Here is a 22,077-nt window from a genome sequence, read left to right as displayed (position 1 = left end):
TCCTCAAGGAAACATGAGAGTGATTTCAGAAAGGGTGGGTTTCGAGAAAACATTAGGAAGAAATTCTCCCCTGAGAGGGTAGCGGGGCCCTGGCACAGGCTGCCCAAAGATGTGGCTGCCCCACCCCTGGGAGTGTCCAAGGCCAGGTTGGACAGGCTTGGCGGAACCTGGCTAGTGGAAGGTGTCCCTGCCCATGGCAGGGCGGTGGAAGAGGCTGATATTTAGGGACGGATCTTGGTCGCACTGCAGGGTTCTGTCGTTCTGTGTCTGACCCGAGGCTCGGCAGGCGGGGCGGGGCAAGCGCGGCCGGCGGGGCGGGGGCGGCGGGCGCTGAGCGGCGGCAGCGGGGACAGCAGCAACAGCGTGAGCATGGAGCGGGGACAGAGAGTCTTCGGGGGACCCAAGGTGAGGAGGCAGCGCTGGCGGAGGCAGGGCTGGGAACGGGAGTGCACCGGGGTTGAGAGCGGGGCATGAACCGAGGTGGAGGTGCTGTGCACCGGGTTTGGGAGGGGGGGCATGAACCGAGGTCGAGGTGCTGTGCACTGGGGTTGAGAGCGGGGCATGTACCGAGATGGAGGTGCTGTGCACTGCGGTTGAGAGCGGGGCACGCAGCTGGCAGAGGTGCTGTGCCCGGGGCTAGGAGCGGGCCGTGCTCCGGAGCAGCGGTGCTGTGCCCGGGGCTGAGTTGCCGTGGCCCGGAGCAGCGGTGCTGTGCCCGGGGCTAAGTTGCCGTGCTCCGGAGCGGAGCCGCCGCACGTGCTCTGAGCCCGGGTAGAGCCGCGGCTGCGCCGGGGCTGCAGCCGCGTGGGAACTGGGGCACGGCCGGGACGCGGCGCCGGATCGGGGGGTGTTTGCCCGACGGTGCCACCCGGCGGTCCCAGCCCGGGGTTGTGCTGTCCCGGACCGCTGCTCCCCGCAGAGACAGGCAGGGACTGTCGCGGCGTCCCGCACATCCCGCTGCTGGAGCGGTGCGGGTCCTGGCTCATCCCAGCGCCCGGCCAAGGACACCGCTCCGCCGGGCTAGGGATGTGCAGGTGGCCTGGCTGGGGGAGGGACAAGCCCCGAAGAGTCCAGCACCCCAACCGCTGCCGTGGTGTACTAAACTGTTTCCTCTTGGCTTTTTAAATTTTGTTTTATGTTTGATGTTGTTGTTTTGTGGGTTTTTTTGTGTTTTTTTTTCTTTTTAAAGATTTAGTTCAGTTACTTGTCAGTTACCCGTGATGCCACCTTGGGGGCTGCTGTCAGAGGGTACTGGAGTCTTTTGCTCTTGCTATGCTCTGTATAAGTACATCTTAACTAGGATCATACGATAATGTTAACCACTGAATTTGTAAAACAGTTGAGGAGGAAGAAGCTGTGGTTATCAGTAGTTCTGTATCTGATGGCAGAGCACTGCCTGTGCTACAGGGCAGCTCTGCTCTGTACAGGAAGCAGTTACCTGGCTGCTTGCTACATTGGACTCTTGGTGGGAAGTGAGGGGGTCAGGGCAGAGGAGACCAAGAAAACTCTGGTGGTCTCACTCTGGGAGAACCCGAGTGATGACAACCGTGTGTGGCTGTGTCAGGGAAGAAGATTGTCTCCGAAAACCCAGAGGGTTGGGTTTTTCTGCTGCTGATTGCATCCCCTATCACTCCCATCACTCCCAAAACATTTATCCTTCAATTTGAGTTTGCACCAGAAAAGTCTTGCATAGTTGGAAAAGTCTGTGTGCACAGGTCTGATTCATGTTTCATTCTCACAATGTTTCCCTCTCAGGGAAGTTCATCCATGCAATAGCAGGCAAACTTTGATACCAAAATCCATGGAGCATTTGCAGCTGCTAATTGTTAAAGCGTTTTTAAGGCTTCTTCAGTTTTGGGACATGGTGGCTTTTCATCAGCTCTACTAAGAAAAAAGGCTGTTGCTTCACACTTCTGATTTTAAACGTTTAACCGACAGAAACAACTTAAGTTCTTCTTTCACTTGCGATGCTTCCTACTTTTCCAATGCATGGGAGAGTGGGATGCCAAAGAGAAAGACCTAGGAAAATCTGCAGGGCTTGACTGCTAAGATCAGGCTTCTGTTGTCCGGCTGCCGGCAATTACGAGACTGGTTTTCCTGACTCAGGCAGTCCTTTCAGTTCTGTGAACCTGCTAAGTCAGGCTTGGGGGAAAAAAATGGGCTTGAAGTCAGTTAATGAGCCCTATTCATTCCTCTGGACCCTCTGCCATTGGGAACGATCAGTTTTCTGTTTTAGAGATGTTTCTGGTGACTGGAGCAGCTTTGAGCCCTGGCTGAATGTGGGGCCAGGACTGGTGCTCTGTTCCTCATGAACTCTCTGACTCCCAGTGACTGAGGTGGATGAACAGGGAGTTTCTGGGGCTTCTGGGGGACAACTTTGAACCCGGCTTATCATAGGCCATAAAAGAGCAGAAAAGACTGCCAACCATCAGCCCCCACTCTCTGCTCCACAACCAGAGAAGAGACCCTTGTCCTTGCTTTCTCCTCACTCCTCTCCCTGCAGGCCAGCTGCAGCGTGGGGGCTTCAGGACACGTGTCTCTCTTCTCCTGCAGCTCCCATGTGTCTTGAGCTGTGTTGTGGGGAGCAGGATGAGAACAGGAGTTTCTGGGGTCAGGCCTATCCCTCCCAGCCTCTGGTGTAGCTCTTCTGCTGGATACTGGTTTGCAAAATGGGCATAGGGTCACACTGGGCAGGTGTTCCTGCAAGACACACTGTGTGTGTCATGGTGTTTTGTGGCCTGTCCCTATCCGAAGGGCAGCACTTATCTCCCATGCAACCTTCGTACCTAGGAACTGGAGAGGTGGCCAGAGCAGGCTGCAGCTGTGTGTGTCCTGTCAGAGGTGAGGAGAGTGGCTGGTGACCCAGTACAGATGGCACTAAAGGTGCCTGCCCTGGCTGTGCCCAAGGGTTGGGTGGGTGTCCTGCTCCCTGTCACACTGCAGCCTCTGCACTGATCTTCAAAACTAAAAATTAAAAAAAATTTACAAAGGTGATTCTTGTTGTGGGGATTGCAAATGCACGATGGTGTGTTGAGAATGACATTGTCTTTGGCTAATCACTTTTTTGTGGGTCAGAGCTTGATGCTGCTGAGGCTGCTTTGAGCTCAGCCATACCTTAGGCAGTGGTATCTTGTGTTTTCAGTCCTTCAATAATGGGGTACAGGGTCACTCTTGGATAAATTTCCTGCATCTACTTGTCAAATGTGATGGCAGTAAGAGGTTGGCTTGGTGCTGCACAAAGTGCAAGGACTCTGTTTAGTGCTCTGAGATAAGGGTGGAAAGGTCTGTGATGGGTTGGCGAGGCTGTGGCCCTGCCACCCCAAGGGAGGCATCACCTGTGATGACACATAGCCACCATCACCTGTTAACATCACCAGGAGTCTCTTACCAAGGTCAGTGGAGGTTGAGTAGTTGCTGCCAGGAGGATGGTACTAAAGGCTTCTCAGCAGGATAGCAACCTCCTCTTCCTCAGCCATCAAACCCATGTCTAGAAAGCATGAATATGTTTTACAGTGCAGCAGTGTGTTGTATGGGTCTTGCAAGTCTCCCATGTTTCTCTTTTAAAGCCTTAAAATATGTGGCAGATTCATTTCCTAAAGGCATTTGTGGATGTTGTCAGGTTTGAGGACAATACTGTGCCTCTTCCAATTCCATCCCTCTTGAGCCACTGGCACCTCTTGCTTCTAAATGAGTGTTTGTCATGAGCTTAGAATGAGGATAACTTTCCTCCTGACAGCACCAGTATTTGGGAAACACAGTTTATTCTTTTTTGTGGTGATTGGCATTTGTCTTATCTCTTGTTCACTTTTGCTCTCTATTAACATTTGCCTGCCACACTTATCTAATAATTGACAAATTACAGCTGTAATTACCCTGTTTTTCAGCTATTGAGATTAATAGAATGAATTGAAATCATCAGCTTTTAATGGCCTAATAAATAATCCTGGGCAAAGTCCCTGTTAAGGGTTTTAAAATGATGCAACTTTACCAGCTGTCTGATTATCTGTTAAGATCTGCTGGAAACCATTGCAATAAAAGGTTCCATTGGTCTTACTTTTAACATGGTGTTAGGACTGATTATAGTTTTTGTATATATTTTGTAAAAGACCTTACAACTACCTAATACAGGAAATCCTTCAAGTGCCTTATCTAGGATGACTCTTTTTATGCTATATAATAGGCAAACTGAGCAATTAATGGCTCTGCCATGGTCTGCTTAGCAGACACAAGTAGACAAATTGTATGGGGTTGACTGTGCCTGAAAATACTTTGAATGTTTGGTTAACTTTTTCCCCCTAATTTTACTAAATTGAAAAATATCAGACTTGATCTTGGAATGGAACATACTTGTTTGAGTACCTCATTTTGGATTTGAATTTATTTTTGAAGTTATAGTAAGTCTCAAAGAAAACATTACAGTATTTTCAGAGAAGTCACGCCAGAGCCCTTAAAACTTCTTCTTTTTAAAATCTGAACCAACTTGCTGATATCTGCACTAATGAATCATGTGTCCTGGTTGACCTAAAACTTTTTTTGCATAAAAATGGAAAGCGCTGGGTTTGCTCTGATGGCCTTGCTGGGGGCTGTCTGTGCTGAGGATGCACAATTTACAGCCAGTTACATCTTTTGAACACATCCCTCTGGCTTGCAACAACTCTTCAGTGAAACTAAAAGTTGCATTGATTGCACTCTGGGTTTCTGATGTGCTGGCAGGAGATCAGTGGAGGTGCAGAAGGACTGAAGGGTGGCTGCACAAAGGTGGTCCCGATAGTCCTCGCTGCAACTGGGCGAAGCGCAAAATTCCCGTCCCAAGAAAGCCTTGGAGAACTCTGCTGCTTTCTTGTTCTTTGTCAGAACAAGTGTTGGCACATCCAGGTTGGCTGTGAGAAGGCATCAGCCTGGTCTAGTGGGTGGCACTGTGCCCATGGCAGGGTGTTGGGACTAAATGACCTTTAAGTTCCTTTCCAACCCAAACCTTTCTCTGATTTTATGATCACTGGTCCTGGAATGGCTGAAGCCTCCTCTTCAGTGCTGGTTCAGCAGTGGTCCTACACCAGTGTTGAGATCCCCATTTAATTTGTGTGCACATGCTCCCACTGCAGCTAAAGAGGAGGGTTTGGGGTGAGAGACCACGTGCCCTTGGAGCTCTGTGTGCCAAGGAGCAGAGCCCTGAAAGAGGTGCTGGGCTCCTGCATCTATTATTTCTGCTTGCTCAGGCATCCTCTCCTGGAGCCACACTTCAGAAAAAACTCTTTCATCTTTATCTGGGTACTTTCCTTGGCTTAAGGCAAGGTCATGTCACCCACTTGTGTCTGGACAAGTCTTGTGCTTTGTTTACCAACAACAAACACTGAGGAAGAGAGCTGAAATGTAATCTGCAGTGAGCAGCCTCCCACGGACCTGGAAGCCCTCGGACTCTGTGTGCAAGGCGCCCGGGGGGGGGGGGGGGCGATGAGCTGCTAGGCTGTGCCTCTGCTGATTGCATCCTTATCTGGAGCCTTTAGGCACACCTTTCCATCTTCTCTTGAATGTCCTTTGGCCATCTAAATACCATACATTAGTTCTGAGCCGCAGAAAGCGATGTCCTCAAGTGCTGATCTTGAGGAAACCCAAAACTCTTTGGGTTGAACGGCATTGAACTCCCTTACTTTAAGTCCCTCCTGACCCAAAGAAATGGTGGCAGGGGAGGAAGAGCCTCGTGCTGGTGTTGGAGAGGAACCTTGCAGCTTTGCAAGCATCTCACCAGAAGTGGCAGGAGGAGGTGACTTGCATGGATGAAGGACACCACAGAACCTGGTTTCTCATTGATGGAAATGTCATGTTGGGATGTTCTTGCAGGAGGCACTTGAGAAGTGTTAGGAGTGAGGAGACCTCAATAGGTTCAGGTTGCTTGGTTTTTAAATCCTGCGTGAGCAAGTTTCAAGCCTGTAACTCCATCAGAATGTCACAAGGGCTGTTGAATATCTCAAGAAATGGAGCTTACATGTTTTTGGAAGAGGAATTGGAGCTCAAGAGTGGAAAACATGACAGGCGTCCACATCTGGTGATGCAGATCATGTCTGTAGTCTATTATTTTATCTGCTGTTTTGCAGGACATTTAGTCCTCGTAAGAAGGATTGTGTAACTCGAGGTGGGGGGAAGGAGCAGGGTTTGCCCTTTTTGAGTCCTTCTCCCTTATAGATTCAGATCGTATCTTAAGGATAGGAGAAGTGACAGGATTATCTTTTTACAATCTGCTAACAGTGGTGTCTGTGGGCATATTCATGACCCCTGGTCCAGCTGACTGGGACAGTGTTGGATCAGCAGCTCGAGCTGTCCTGAGCCTGGCACCTGCATTTTGCACCTCACCAGTGTATGCTCAGTGGGTTCTCCTGTGGAATTGGGCTGAACCCCAGCACTGTCCCCTCCACAGCAGTGAGGGCCTTTTTCAGCAGAAGCAGTCAGTGAAAGCCCTGTCAGTGAGTCAGTTGTCTCTGCATGCATGGCAGGTGTACAGAGCTGCAGGAGAAGGTGGGGATGGGAGTGAGCTTGTGGGCATCAGTGCACGCCCCAGAGGTGGGCATTGCCAGCCCTGTACCAGGAGGTCAATGTCACTTGCTCTTGGACACTCCTGAGGAGAGCGAAAGGATCCACAGGAGGTGGACAGTTCTGCATTGCCCCCTCCTCACAGGGACCACTGACTCATTGTTCTCCCAGCTCCTTGTGGTTGTTGTTTGAAACATACCCTGATGCCAGAGGGTTTGTGGGTTTTAATTAGTAACCCTGGGTGGTTTAATTATCCATGCAAATCTCCAGTCCTCTTCTGAATCCTACTCAATTCTTAACCTCTGCACCAAACATCTACACAGGATAATGTGCACAATGTTATAACTATCAAAAACTTTGTGTAAAAGTTGCTGCTCTACAGTTTCATTAAAAAAATAAAGTTTAATTAAATATCTATTTTGTAGGCTATGCCATTACTTAAAAGAAAACAGTGCTGGAAAGATGAATATCTAGCTGAAACATTTTACAGCAAATATTTTCCTTCCCAGTTTGGCTTCTAAATTACATCTGTCATGTTCCTCCAAAAGCCCCAGCTGGCTAATGGGAAAATTTTGCTATTGCTTTTCTGGGCTCTTTCTCCAAAATTCAGTGTTTCAGCAATAATCAGGAAACAGGGTTTCAGAGTGAAAAGACCCGAGTCCTATTTTTAATGAGTAAAAATTCAAGCGTTTTATTTTGAAAACAGCTTGTTAGCTCTATGAGACAACTTATTTTTTTACAACACCTTGTACCATGGGACTGACCCCTTGTGTAGGATTAGAGACCCTGTGATCTCTGATAATGCCAAGCAATTAACAACCCATCAGAGGCTGATTCTTGGCAGTGAAGTCAAAGTTTTTGTAATGACTCTGAGCAAATTAATTGGTGTTTGGCTGCCTGTGACTTCGAGGAGGAGCAAGTTGGAAAGCGAAGGTGTTTGGGGTTTACTTTTTTTCACTAGTCCAAACTCTAAACCGTGCAAGGTAGATAAGGATAGGGCATTCCTGAAAGTTACTGGAAACAAGAAATTTCTAAAGATTCATTAAATGTGTGAGCTGCAGCAGCTATAAGAAAATATTTAGACAATACTTAGATACCGTAAAATAAACTTCATAATGATTATATTTTAAAAATGTTTCTGTGCTTCCTTGTCATGACTTTGTCCTTGTATTGGCTGTATTTATACCCGTGTGAGCACCAACTAATTTCAGTTACCTCTGAAATTTTGCTGTAGCCCTAGGAGTACCTGACCCATTTTTCTTATTGCAGGTAGAGCTTCATGTCCACCTGGATGGAGCAATTAGACCAGAGACAATCTTGTACTTTGGCAGGTGAGTTGTGGGGTGAAGAAAGCTCCAGGAGCTGCAGTTTGAAAGCATCAGCCCTTCTGCTTGTCCAGGTGTGTGATAGAAGAGCTCCTGCAGGCAGCAAACCTGGCTGGTGCTGGTGCTGTCTCTGCCCAGACAGGTCCTGTGGCTGCAAAGTGGGGTGACACTGAGCACATCCCAAAAGGCAGGATCCACAGGTAGCAGGAATGTGAGCGAGGTGGTCATGGGTTTGTGAGCCGGGCGAGCCAAGAGGAGCCACCATGAGAAAAGCCAAGAAGGTGTCTCATAAACATCTGCTTGCCTTTGAAGTGTGCCCAGGGCACAGCAGAGTTGCTGTATTCTGATTTCTTTTTCTACATTCCTAATTGCAAAAGGAGGTGAAATGACAGCAGGCTGGAAGTGTTGTCTTGGTGGTGGTGGTGGCATTCTGTGGTTTGGGAGGAAAACCCCACTTGGGTGCCCTGCCCTGCCCTGCCCTGCTGCCGTGTGCTTTTGTCTGCCTGGTGTCAGCAGTCAAAGGATCACACTTGTGTGTGGGTGACCCAGGGAAGCAATTGGCAGTGACTTGGAGAGAGGTTGTTTCCTTGACAGAGCCCACGTGCATCTTCTTCCTTCAGCGTAGATTGTGTGGGAAGCACTGGGGTGAATGATTAACTGGTGTGAGGACCTGGCTCCACACTTGTAGGTAAAATAAACAAGATTTCTTCCAGCTGTCACCAATACCCTCAGATCAAGAAGGTTGCCAGCTTAAGGATTTCAGGAAACAGCTCTTAGGCACAACTCTGGTACTTTTGAAAGAAAGTCTGTTCTGAGAAGCATGGGAAGCTGTTCTGGCATCCTGTGAGCCCAACAGTCTCTAAGGCGGTGCATTCCTAGGGGGGGATATTCTTTCTACAGTAGCTTTTTCTGCAGGGTGTGGCCATACCTTTTGCAGTGTAGTCAGAGCAAGGAGGGTGGACCAGAGCTCTCCATTCCATTTGCTGCAGGATGTTGGCACCGAGCTGAGTCAGGGTTCCTGCTGAGGGGGTGCAGGGCTGGATACGAGTCCAAATGGACAGAGGAGTCAGTGCTGACTCCCTGGGGTTCTGCTGGGTGTCTGCCAGCCAAGGGAAAATGCCAGTGTAGACTCTTAGGACGGTTGCAGGAGCCCAGGAGGCACTGCCTGTCTGGGGATCCTGTGCCAGGATCCTTGCTTAGGGCAGAAACCTTCATTGCTTGAGTGTGTGCTGAGTTCCCTCTTCTTTTTAAACAGCCTTGGCATCCCCTGGAGCTGCCAGCCCCTGAGTGGAGCAAGGCTGTGCTATTCGTGAGCTCTAAAACTTGTGCTCACACACAAAAAAAGCAACGGGGCAGTGCAGGAGGCTGTAGGGGACTGACTGCCTTAAGAACCTCACCCTGGGCACAGAAAGCTGCTTGTGGTCTATTTTTAAAGGTAAAGAGCTGGAAATAAATTTGCCAGGTGGTGGCATAATATCACCCCAAGCTGCTGGGACGCCCCCTTGGGCTGTGCACTGCTGAACTCAGCCATTTTTAGAAACTTTGTCTCCAATTCTGTCAGGTCTGGGTCAGGGTTTGCAACCCCCCTGCCCTGCCAAAGTGTTTAGAGCCATGGCTGACCCCTCATGGGCGGCCTGGGTGTCCCCAGGAGAGGTGCCCTTTCTCAGGTGGGATGGTGTGTGTGGTGCTGCCCATGGCTGCAGGTAGCTCTGAGCAGGACACCAAGTGGGTGGGAGCACATTCCCCTGGAGCAGCTTTGCTTCAGGAAGGATCACACCTACCAGGAGGGTTGGATGGGGCAGCAGAAGCTCCCAAAGCCACACTGGCATGATCCACCAGACCTCCTCATCCAGAGTGCTGACTCCAGGGTGGATCATCCTCTGCACAGGCGTAGCAGCAATCCTTCAGAAAGCACACAAAAAATGGCAGGGAAGTGGCTTTGCCGCAGGAAGCTTTCCCTGGGCAGGTGGAAGAAGGTGCACACTGGTACCTAGAGCAGGGACTGATGTGTCAATGCCATGGAAAGGGCAAGGCAGGGAGGAAAACCAATGCCTTGGCAACGATGAGTGTTCCCTGCTGAGCGCCAGCAACTTAATCTGTTCAGATTGCATGTGAGGGCTGAGCGTGGGGCTGGTATCCTTCCTGGCTGAGCAGGGAAGGAGCAATGTTTACTGAGCCCAGGAGCAGGGTCCTTTGGACTGTGTCCCTGTGTGGCTCCTTGGAATGGTTGCTGGCATTGGGACAATAAAGCTGTCTGTGGTGTTTTGTCTCTATTAGCAGAGATCCATCAATGAGCTGTAATTCATTGTGGCAGGAAAGAGGATTAAAAACAAATGTCTAGTTATTATTCCAAATTTATGTTGGCTTGTGCAGGGTACCAGAGTGTGGGGGTGGCAAAGGTTGCCCAGGAAGCCTGCAGCACCCTTGGCTGGCAGCCCAGCTGTCTCCCCACTGCACTGGGGACACCTTCACCCACACAGTACTCCAGCTGCTCCAGGGAAAAATAGCCTCTTCCCTCTTGAAAGCATTTAGGTGGGCTTTAGCATCTCTGTCCCTTTGGTGGGAACAGTTGTTGCCATTTGCTTCTGCGTGGGAAGTGTCTCTGTCAGAGAAGATGCCACCACAATGCCAGGCTCTGGAACTGGCTTGCTCACAGGAGCTGCCAGCACTAAACCCCTGAGCCATGACACTTCTGCCTGTGATCCCAAGCCTTGGAGCATCTCCTTGATTTCTCAAGCCTTTGAGCCTGCACAAGTGAAAATTAGCTTTCCTAAAGAATTTTGGCAATTCTACTCCTAGGACTAGGACGTGCCAAGAAATAATCCAGAGCCCCTTTAGATGAACTCCTTCTTAAGCTTAAAATGTGCCCTGGCTGTGTTCCTGCAGGGTCAGTCTGGGCTTGTATTTCGGTTTGTTTGTGCTTTGCCTGTGTTTTAGATTGCCTTCCTCCCCGCTGAGATTCAGGGCTGCATCCACGAGGAGATTTTGGAAGGACAGTGTGTGCCATATCTCTTCTGTGAAGAAGCAGTGGTCAATGCTGCCAGCTTGGGATGGGATTGCTGTGTGAAATGGACTGATTAAAAATGTGATAACCTTCCCTGTCAGTAACATGTGTCTTCATTTCCAGAAAAAGAGGGATCCCTCTCCCTGGAAACACTGTTGAGGAGCTCCTGAAGTATGTGAGCTATGACACACCACTTACACTTCCCCAGTTTCTCGAGAAATTTAATTACTACATGCCTGCTATTGCGTAAGTACCCTGCTTTTTGCTTCTTCCCCCTCAACCCTTGGCAGCATCCCTTGGCTCAGCCTTGGAGGTTCCCCGTGTGCCCCGAGGGTGACAAGTCCAGGTGCTGTCCCTGCAGGGGTGACCGTGAGGCGATTAGGAGGATTGCCTACGAGTTTGTGGAAATGAAGGCAAATGAAGGAATCGCCTATGTGGAGGTCCGGTACAGCCCTCACCTCCTGGCCAACTCTGGTGTGGATCCCATCCCCTGGGGACAAGCTGAGTGAGTGATTCCCTTGTGCCTGTGAGCGGTGGGTGGCCAGTTGGGCATGGAGAAGGCATGGCCCATGCTGGACAGTCACTGTGCATTCAAAGCCTGCTGTAACCAAACCTCCTTTCTCCCCCCATGTAGAAAGCACTGGCATACCTCTCTTTCCCATCTATATGGTTTTTCATCTTAAATATCACTGTGTGCTGCTGTGTTTTGATGTCCCTTGCTCTGGGCACCAGATTCTGCATGTGCAGAGCAGCTGTTCTCAGCCTTCTGGCTGAAGCCATTCTCTGTGCAAGGCAAAGCAGTGTTCACTTATGGACTGCCTGCAAAATGGGAATTGGAGCTGGCAGAGGCAGTGGGTGGTGTTGGAGGGGCTGGTGATCCGATCCCTTCCTTGCATGTCATCCTCTCTGTTATGTCTGCCTATCATTAAATCAGTTCTGGGCTCTGTGGCCTCTTCAAAGTGTGCTATGGTGGGCATTGAGCCCTGTGCTTGCCCCTGCCTAGCTGCAGGCAGTTGTGTGCCCTAATGAGATGCTCTGGCAAAGAGGGGTTTCCTCTGCTTGGGCAGGATTTGCACCTGGTTCCCTGGAGCATTTCTGAATCTTATTGTCATCTTCACATGCCTTTGTCCCTGACATCTGGTAAATGTGAGCATGGCATGGATGTAAAAGGTGCTCTTAAGTTCTGGGTGGTCTCATTAGGCACCTCTGGATATAAGGGCAAGTGGAACCCTGGGCAGCCTGAATCCTGCTTGCATCCCTGCCTGATGTCTGCTGTCCTTCTGATGGCTTTTCTTCCCTGCAGGGGAGACCTCACTCCAGATGAAGTCGTTCAGCTCGTAAATCAGGGACTGCAGGATGGAGAAAGGGATTTCCACATCAAAGCCAGGTCTATTCTATGCTGCATGCGCCATATGCCAAGTAATGTATTGCAGCCCCCCTGCTGCTCTGCCTCCCTTCCCTGATGCGTGGTGGGGGGTGATGTCCCCTGGGTTTGGGTCCCTGCAGAAATGCAGGGAAAGCCCTGGTCCATGGGAATGATGCAGGGCCAGACAGTGCTGAGGAGGAGTTCTTTCTTGGTGAGGGTCCTCTGCTCCCTTCACTGTGGGGAAAAGGTCTGCTGGATGTGAGAGTGGGGATTTATGGGTACAACCAGTGTCTGGAAGGTGTTGCTAGAAAGCAAAATGGGCTCTTCTGTCCTTTCTGGGGGGAGCTGTGATCTCTGCTCCCTGCCCAAAGGCCAGAGCTCCCCTTGGGCCAGTTAAAGCCATTGGCACAGCAGGCAGTTGGCATCTGCCATGACTGTCTGGTGGGTCTGAGAAGAATGGACATAGAAGGAGGACCAAGCATGAGGTCTCACACTTCCCTGCTCGTGGTCCTGCTGCTACAGCAGCATGCTCCTTCCTTAGCCTGGATCATGGGACAGCCAGAGAATCTGCTGGCTGCAGTCAGTCAGTCAGTCAGTCTCTCCTGGCTTAAGCTGAAAATACAAGTCAAATATATGAGTTCTGCGAGCACCTTCCTCAGGGGAAGAATGCAGTCAGAGAGGCTGTGTGACAGTAGCTGTTATTTTTTCTAAGTGTCTTCATATGTCATACCAATTTTACTTAGGCTTAGTAGGAAAGATTTTTCCTGATGGGTACATGGTTAATTAGTGTTTAGAAATGTGAAATTATATTCTTGGAAACTAGGAGATTTGAGAATAGAGGGTTTTTTCCTGCCTGTACAGTCAACTCCAAACAATACTTTGAAAACTTGACCCTGTAATTTCTGGTTTTTAGAAAGAAAACATTTTTCTTTGTAGAAACTGGAAAGGGGTAAGGCACCGTCACACTGATCTGCAGTTACAGTCCCTGCCAGCACACAAGGGGTAAAGGCAGGAAGTGGCAGGAGCATCCGAGGGCAAGTGCAGCTGCACTGCAGGAGGGATTGTTTGTGCAAACAACAGAGTTGGCATTCTCATACCTGTATCCCAGGGCACCAGCTCTGTTACCCAGAGCCAGTGATGTGCTTGGTAAAGAGTCCTAAGTGCTACATTCAGGATAGGCTGCATAGCGAGAAGCCACCCTGTAACTGTTGAGAGAAAGAAAGGGATGCCAGCCAGAACTAGTTTGTATTAAACTTGTTAATAAAATAATGGCTCTACCCAGTGAGTTGGGAACTGATGAAAAAAAAGATGAAATTGCACACATCATCTTATGTGTTCATATGATTTGGGGACTGTACACTGCAGGCACCTGTTAATTATTAACACTACGGTTTATCTCTGTTTCTTGGCCTTTCTGCTGAGGTTAAGTGCTATGTGAGCTGGTAGATGCATGTCCATTCCCAGAGGTTATCTGTCCTCATCAGAGAGAGCTCTGAAGTAGTTGTGGCTGCTTGTTACTCTCTTTCTCAGTGATGCCAAACAGATAAAAGTTCAGTTCCTTCCCCTTTGTCTTGTCTTGGGGAAGTCAAGGATGCCCTATAATAAGGCATGGCTGACTGTCCTAGAAGGCCTCCCAGAGATCCCTTGCAGCCCAAACTCCATGGTAACACAACACATCCAACAGGGCAGTTCTTTCCTTTCCCCCCACCCTTGCCCAGCCTGGGATAAGGGTGAAAGCTCAGCAGTGAGTTCAGGGATTTCTTCAAGGCACCATTTTACAGCCTCAGGGCAGTGCATTTCATCTTAACCTTGAGACAACTGCAGCAGGCAACCACTGTTTGGAGGTGATTTTTTAATTTTTTCTTTCCCTTGCTCAAAGTGAGCAGAAGAACATGATATGAGAAGTTTTATAGATGGTGAATCCATTTGATTTCCCTTTCCTGAATGACAGACTGATCAGTTGTCAGCTTTTATTTGCCTGAAGATGACAGACTTATGTAGTAGTTTCTTTTAGAGTATCACATTTTAGGAAAGACCAAAGAAAATAGCTCTAGCCTTCTAGTTATAGGACCAGTATTTGTTCACAAAAATGCTAAAGGTGTGACCCTTATGAATGCTTCCTCCTGAATCCTGGTGCTGTCTCTTCCAGGCTGGTCTCCAGAGGTGGTGGAGCTCTGCAAGAAGTATCAAAACGACTCTGTGGTGGCCGTCGACCTGGCTGGGGATGAGTCCCTGAAGGTGGAGAATTACTCTGAGCATAAGAAGGCTTATGAGGTTTGTGGAATAAGCTTCTTAAAAGAAATTATAAGAAAAATACATACTGGGGGGATGTGTTGGAAGGGACAAGCAGCACTTTTTTTCAACTGCAAACAGCTGGGAAAACGTAAAAATGCATTGTAGCTATTAAAAACATTCAGTTAAATAGTAAAAGTATTTGTTTATTTCCTAAATGATTAATGGCAGGCATCACTGCTTAAACATGGCCTTAGAGCTGGGGCTTGGCACACTACTCTGTAGCACTGAGTGTGACAGAAGTGACTTGGAGCCCATATCATCCCCCACCCACTGCTGTTAGCTCCTGGGGCTCAGTGAAACCATGGCCAAGGGTGGAAGAGACTGGCCTTTCCAGTCTGGCAGAAATCACCCGAGGAGAAGAGAAGCTGGCCATTTGAAGAGTTTTTATCTGATCATCTCAAATGCAAACACTAGAATGGCCTCAGAAGCCTGATCCCAGATTCCTACTAGACTTCAGCCTTTGCAAATGCTCTTAAGTAAAAGTCCTGCTCCTCTTTGCTGGTGGGAGTTTGGGGCTGTTAGTCCCCTCCATCAGTGGAAGTGGAGGTAGAAAAGCAAAAAGGTCAGTGGTTTGCAAGCAGTGCTCAGGTCTGAAGCCACATGGGGCTTCCTTGGGTCTTCACCCCACCAGTGGGAGCTGATACAAGGTCTACCTGCACTGCTGTGCTGAAAAAACAGAGTGATTATAAACCAAGACACAGACACAGGGTTTTATTAACCAAGGGGCAGGGGGGTCTTATCCTGTCCTGGTGTGCCATCAGTACCCAGGTCTAGCCTCCTCCATCTGAAGGATGGATCTTGTCTCTGTGCCAAGGGCTCACTCAGGCTGTGAGATACTGAAGCAAACCCCACTCACATCTAGTATTAAGTAACTGAAAGAAAATTCCCAACTGCAAAGCCCTGAAGGACTGTTTGTGAAGAGTGGCTGCTGCGAGATGGGGCTTGCAACCTGCCTGCTGCTGCTGGCTGGGTGGCCCTTCTCCAGCAATGCAGGAGCCAGGCTTCCCTCGAGGCTGCATGGCTTCCCAGTGGCCTGTTGGCCACCCTGGCAAAGGATTTTTTGGGATGGTCATGGAGCTGCACCCAAAACTGCTCCTGCAGGGTCCTCCCAGCTGGGCTGCCTCCACCCACAGCCCCTTACACAGGAGGGAGGTGCTCAGTGTCAGAGAATTTCTTCATCTCTGCCCTGAGGGAGCTTTTAAATCCTCCCACTTGGCTGCAGCTGGCCAGAAGGGTAGAAATTCCAAAGGCTGGAACTGCCACAGTGTTCATGCAGAAGAACAAGTGGGTGGAGGAAGGAGAGCTTGGAGCTTGCTGCTGTCTGGAGAGGAGGCAGTGCTGAGTTCAGCCAGAAAAGACCGTGAGAAGCCTAGCTGGACTGCAGCAGAAGGTAACCAGGATTTCTAAGTGTCTGTTCTAAGTGCTTTTGGATTTTGGAGCTTGTGATCTGTGGGCTTTTGGCACAGAGCCTTGTTGCTTGCTGTGCAATTCCAGGGGTTTGCTGACCTTGCTGCAGGTGATGGGACAGGAACACGTTCTCCCTTGTTTTGCAGGAAGCTGAGAGATGTGGGATCCATCGTACTGTCCATGCTGGGGAGGCTGGCCCGGCTGCCATGGTCAAGGAGGTATGAGGAGAGTTCCTGGCTCAGGACAGAGAGGAGCAGGGGTGGGAAGTGCCCTGTGTCTCCAGCACCAGGGAGAGAGGGGTCCCAGGCCTTGCTGTATCCATAGCAAAGCAAGCATTGTGGATATGGGCAGAGGTCTGGCCCAATTCCTGGAAAGGGACATCCCAGGAGCCTGGTCAGTGATGTGAGGTTTCCCCATGGTGGGACAGGGATCTCAGGGTAGGCAGGAGCTGAGCTCATGCCTAGAGGCTGTGAGTGGTTTTCCTGTGCTCTCTAGGCAGTTTATGTCCTGAAGGCTGAGCGTGTTGGCCATGGATACCATGTCCTGGAGGACCCTGAGCTCTACAAGGAGCTGCTGAGAACAAGGATGCATTTTGAGGTAAGAATGTGTCATGGAGCATGACAGCTGCTGTGTGAGTGGAAAACCAGGAAGGGACATGACCTGACACCCGAGTGCTGACCATGTGTATGGTGACATTGCATTGAACCCAGATGCCCAAAGATCCACAGGAAAAATGGTGGGGAGACCTGCTTGTTTGCTGGAACCTGTTGCAGGGAGCACCAGTGCACAGAGCAGCTTGTGGGAGGCATGTAGGAGAAAGAACGGATCCTGGTGTGGCCAAGGATAGATTCTGGAGGGATTATTCCCTCATTTATATACCTCAAGTCTGCAGGCTCCTCCTTCCACAAATCAGGTTGCTGTACCAGAGCAAGTCTGCTTAGAGGGTAGAAATGCCTGAGAGTCACTGTGCATGTGCAGATTTCCTTGGCTTTTCCCCAGAATGGTCATACACAGCTAAGAGATGGAATATATTTGTATATACTTAATGGCAGTGGTTCCTAACTGACTGACACATGGCTGGTGACTGACTGGCCATGGGAAACATCCCACTGGCTCCTGCCACTGTCGTGTGGGCTGTGGGCTCTTTGCATCCGTGTCCTGGGACATGCACTGGTCCGTCAGAGTAGCACTAAGGGGTAGATGTGAACAAAACTCTGAGCCTGTATCTGACTTTACCAGCCTGCTGAGCTATCTGTGTCCACAGCTAGGGTTCAGATCCATGTGGTTGATTCTGGTTTTCATTCTTAACTCCCCTAAACAGGTCTGCCCTTGGTCCAGTTATCTCACTGGAGCATGTTCTCCGGACTTCACCAAACATCCTGTAATACAGTAAGACTTCTCAATTATGTGCAGTCTTAAATAACCAGGATTTGGGTTGATTATAGCTGCTTTTATTGCTTTACAAAATAATTATGTAGGAGAATGTGCCACATCTTGTCTTTTGGCACAGGAGGGCCTGGTGCAGCTGGAGAGGTGCAGGGGTCCCTTGGGGAGGTTGTCCTGTCCCTCCTGCCCTGCTTTGAGCTGTGGGGCGTGAGATGCTGCACCCCAGCCACTGCTGGCAGGTCACTACAGAGCTGTGGGCAGAGAAACCAAGCTCCATTTCTGTCTCCAGCAGTTCCAGCTGCAGGGACAGCCCTGAGGTCTTTGCTTTTACTGCAGTTCACCCTGAAAAATGCAGTGTCACATCCAGTGTTTTACCCACCAGTCCAACCCGATTTCCTTACAGATTTAAGAATGATCGTGCCAACTATTCCCTAAACACGGATGACCCCCTCATCTTTAACTCCACCATTGACAAGGATTATGGCATAGTAAAGGAATACATGGGCTTCACTGAAGAGGAGTTCAAGAGAGTTGTAAGTCATCCCTGCCTGGGTGCTCTGCTGGTGTCCTGGTGCAGCCCAGGACAACCCACTGGTTTTATTTTATAACCTGAAGAGATTTTAATCGAAATCAGAAAATGTTGCCCTGGTCTTGTAAGCAGGAGGCTGAGAGGGTGCTGAGCTGGCTGGGGTGCTTCTGGGGCAGAGTGTGGGTGCAGGGTGGGCTCTGAGGGGCTGTATCACCCAGGCTGACTCAATCTGTGGGGGGAACAAGTCACAATGGAAATTATCCACTGCTGGCCTCATACCAGGTCTGAGCAGTAAGAAAGGAAGGTGCCTTTTGTGTATTTTCTGGATTTGGAACTGCAGGTCAGTGATTTCAAGGCCTGGCCCAGGAACGAGAAAGACTCAGAAGGTACAAAAGTGCTTGCAGTTTTTCCTCAATTATCACAAAGATGCAACAACTGAGCTGGAAACAAAGTTGACTGCTGGTTCAGTTTTGGCACACACAGTCATTTATGTGTCTTGATTACATCCTTGATTTTCTAATTTTTAACCCAAGACAGAAATACAGGGTAACTCTTAGGAGTTTGACTTACCTGATCACCAAGCAAACCTTTCCTGGTTTGAGTCATGTCATGCTCAACACTTTCACCTGCCTATCTTTCAAGATGCTTGAGTTTGGAAGAGCAGGATGCACTTGACAAGAGAGCATTAGTCCTACTCTCAACTCTGTCTGGAGGAACAAGTCTCTTTCTCCTACTGACCTCACTCTCTGGGTCTGGAAAGAGGAACAAGGACAGCTGTGAGCTTTGGGATCCTGGATTCACAGCTGTGCTCTCCTGGTCTTGGAAAAGCCAGGTTGTTCCTGTGTAATAGAAGTCCCTGCATAAGATGGGTGACCAGGTTGAATTCCACAGCCAAGCTGTGTCCCATCAGGCTGCCACCACTGCTGTGTGAGGAGAGGCTCTTGTCCAAAGGGGAGCTACAAAAGTAGGAGTGGGTCTAAAGTGCATATCTCAGAAATTCCAGAGTACTTAAATACCTTTGGTTTGTGCCTGTCTTACTCCTCCTGGGACTGCTGCTAGTGATGGGCCAGAGCAGTTTCCCTGTAAAATGGAAATGAGAGTGGAAGTTTTACATTCTCCCTCGCCTGTTGCTGCTGAGAGCCAGATGCTGGGATGTGCACAACCACATGTTCATGTCTGATGTGTGTTAATGTCTCCTTTGTGTTCCCCCTCTTCCTCTCCAGAACATCAATGCAGCCCAGTCCAGCTTCCTACCTGAGAAGGAAAAGCAGGAGCTGCTCAACAAGCTGTATGAAGCCTATGGGATGGTCCCCAATGCATCATGATTCATCCCTGTGAGCCAGCATGGAGCGGGGCCCTTCTTCAGGTGTGGGAGCACTGAGAGGAGGTGCCCAGAGTCGGGTCTCTATTCCTGGCAGCCCTGTGTTAACCTTTACAATGCTCATCAGAATCAGACTATCACATTCACCTACCTATACCCTGACCAGCTCTCTCCCAAATGGATATCCAGCTTCCTATCCTGCTGTTGTGCAAGCAGACTGGATCTGCCTGCTGGCCTGACTCCCTTCTCCATATGCCAGTGTTTCTGTACTGCAAATGCAAACAAAACTTCCCCTGCTTTTTTTAAACCCTCTTTCCCTGTTTTTCCTGTCCTGTCCCACTGACCTGCCTGGCTCTTGTCTGCAGTGCTGAAATAACCACCTTTAACTCTTGACTGTGGCCTGGGTTAATCTTCACCTTTCCAGGGAAGAGGTGTATTAGTGCTTGCAGGGAGCGAGCAGGTGTTTCAGACACAGAAGCTTTATTCCTGTCCCTGTGGGTAAGAGGGTTTGGTCACAGCTATATTTACACAGGGTTAGTCTTATACTAACAAGACTGCAACAAGAACAAGCTGGAAGCTGTTTCCCTTGCCTGTGCACAGGTCTGAAGGGCATTTAAAACAAAATACAATTTTTTGGCAATCCTTTCTTGGACAAGAACTGTATCTGGCCTCCCAGTGTCACTGCTGCAGCAGTGCACACCTTGGCCTCAGGCCCCAGCTGTGGTCACTGCTGGCCATGACCATGCTCACACATGCATAGGAAGTTGGAACATAATTTCACCATTTTGGGCCAAAATCTGCCTTCTGGGACTTTTCCCACTTCCATACTCATCCTTGGGAATCCCTGTGAACTGTAGTTTGATCTTCTTCTATCTTTGTTTAGGACTCGGAGAACCCATGATTGATTGGCTGGTTTAACAATTCTGCCCTCTTCCTGATTGGACATAATCATTAGGCACTCTTAAGGCTGAATAAATAAATTGACTAGGGCCCATATTGACTTGGGTCCCATCTGATTGCTTTTCTCATTCAACTACAACACTGGCTAGATGTCAATGTTCAGTTTGGTGGAGAATTTATACAGAAAAATTCCTAAGTGGTTTTGGTGCATTACAGTGTTTGTACTCAATAAGCAATAGAGCTGTGCATCCAGAAAAGAGACCATGGTTTTCATACATGAGTGTGTGGTGTGCTTTACCATCCCAGGTGTCTGCCAAGATGCTTACTCCAAAGATAGTGTACCAAAAGTTGCCTTTGACAAGGGGCTGTGGTCACCATTACCATGGACAGACCACAGACTGGTCCAGTCTCATCCAGCAGTAACAATGTGCTGGGAGGATTTCCATTCTTTCTGGGCTTCCATATTGGTCTTCTGAGTTAAATACTCTACGTGGTGCATTTATCCACATAGATAGATGAATAAGAGAGTGATTTTCTTACTTTTATAAAGCAGAAGATAAAGCATCCCTTTTAGGAACATGATTGCGGTAAGAAACAAGCTTTTTTTGGGTAATTCTTCTCCAAAAATTGTTTCGGAAGAAGAGTTTCTTGTTTGGATTCTGGACAGTTGATTGTTAATCCTGTTTAATAAAATAACAAATTTTTATGAAAAGATAAATCTTCTCGCCTTTCTGTTCAAGGGTGACTGTTCGAAACTGTGGCCCATGATCATCAACATGTGCCCTGGTACCCCTGCTAGAATACAAGGGTCAATCAGTAGGTGTGATGGGGGCTTTGGCAGCCTGGTTCCTGCCTTCTTCTGTTGCCAGGTTGGAGCACTTTGACAGACAGAGGGAAGCCTGCTCCCTTGCCAGACAGCCAGGTTGGATTATTGATGGAGGTTGTTCCAACTCCCCTTTCCTTTTCCCTTTAGTAATCAAAGGGATGTATAACCACTGCTAGAAGCAGCATTGCCATCACTGTGTACTCTCACTTTTTCTGGTGTGTATCAAAAAGAGTTTCCAATTTTCTTTCCCCTGTCTCCTGAGTTTTGCACAGCTGGTTGATGCTCGGAGCCAGAAGAGAGGCAGTCTGGACTACACCATCAGCCCAAGAAGGGCAATGTTTGCTGAAAGACTTTTGGATCATTTAGTGCTTGGTTAGAGTTTCAGGAGATCTGGCATGCCATGTGTTCAACTGAAATGAAGGGGTTGGAGCATCCATGTGGCTCAGCAGCTTTGCAGATCAGGATGTGGCTGGATTAAGGCAGTACCCTTGGTCTTTCAGCACAACCAGCGACAGCAGCTGACCTGGCTGTCACTTGCAGGGGGAACCTGATGCCTGTCTGTCCCCTGAGAGTAGCTGGCCAACCGGTCCTTACTCCTCTGCCTAAATATAATTCTGGAACAGATATTTCCTGACCAAGGAGACTAAGATTAGCCTGCATTTGACTGCTGGAGGTCTTGTGTGGTGCATGGTTCCTCCACGTTGCCTTTCAGCTCTGTGTGTCAGCATGAGCCAAAAATACTGTTCTGTTGCATGGTGAGGAGAGCTGGAAATGGGGCTTAAAGACACAACTAAGCAGTCAGCCAAGCCCAGCAGCTACCTGCTGGTTTGCCCCTGGGCATGGGAAATGGGAGCAGGCTCTTGGCTGCTATCCGGGCTCGGCTCTGCAATAGCACCCAGGGAATGCTGTGCCAAAGCAGCAGCTGCCCCACCACCTGGCTGCCAAATCCCCATTTCCTGTGGGGCTGGAGCCATGGACATCTCTGGGCTGGCCCCACAGACATTGCTTCTTGTAGGACCACAGACACTTCTCCCTCCAGAGTGTTTTCCCCAGCCAGCTCTGCCTTGTCCCTCTCTGGCTGTCAGTCCCAGCCTGGCTGCTCCATCAGGATCAGCCTGGGCTGGGTGAAATGCCAGCAATGTCCCCACAGTTCTGTGCTGCAGAGGGAAGACACCTCTTCCTCCTGGCACCAA

General features: G+C 49.3%; 1 protein-coding gene across 1 annotated transcript; it reads left to right on the top strand.

Moving 5' to 3' along the window:
- Window positions 1-328: 328 nt before the first annotated feature.
- ADA (adenosine deaminase) lies at window positions 329-20,770 on the top strand. Its single transcript, XM_071572676.1, has 11 exons — window positions 329-405; window positions 7,795-7,856; window positions 10,978-11,100; window positions 11,216-11,359; window positions 12,158-12,273; window positions 14,370-14,494; window positions 16,069-16,140; window positions 16,418-16,519; window positions 17,244-17,311; window positions 17,712-17,841; window positions 19,061-20,770. Exons 1-11 carry the CDS (start codon window positions 370-372, stop codon window positions 19,160-19,162), a joined length of 1,080 nt encoding a protein of 359 aa, XP_071428777.1. The 5' UTR covers window positions 329-369; the 3' UTR covers window positions 19,163-20,770.
- The last annotated feature ends 1,307 nt before the right edge of the window (window positions 20,771-22,077 follow it).

This window comes from Pithys albifrons, chromosome 18 (genome assembly GCF_047495875.1).
Source record: "Pithys albifrons albifrons isolate INPA30051 chromosome 18, PitAlb_v1, whole genome shotgun sequence".
NCBI classification, from domain to species: domain Eukaryota; kingdom Metazoa; phylum Chordata; class Aves; order Passeriformes; family Thamnophilidae; genus Pithys; species Pithys albifrons.
Note: the sequence above shows the minus strand (reverse complement) of the source record. Positions and strands in the feature narration are given on the sequence as shown.

Excerpts from the sequence above, each read along its gene's own strand:
- ADA (XM_071572676.1), top strand. The coding sequence starts at position 370 with ATGGAGCGGGGACAGAGAGTCTTCGGGGGACCCAAG. Across the intron at positions 14,495-16,068 it reads AGCATAAGAAGGCTTATGAG|GAAGCTGAGAGATGTGGGAT; the intron begins GTTTGTGGAATA and ends CTTGTTTTGCAG. Across the intron at positions 17,312-17,711 it reads ACCAAACATCCTGTAATACA|ATTTAAGAATGATCGTGCCA; the intron begins GTAAGACTTCTC and ends ATTTCCTTACAG.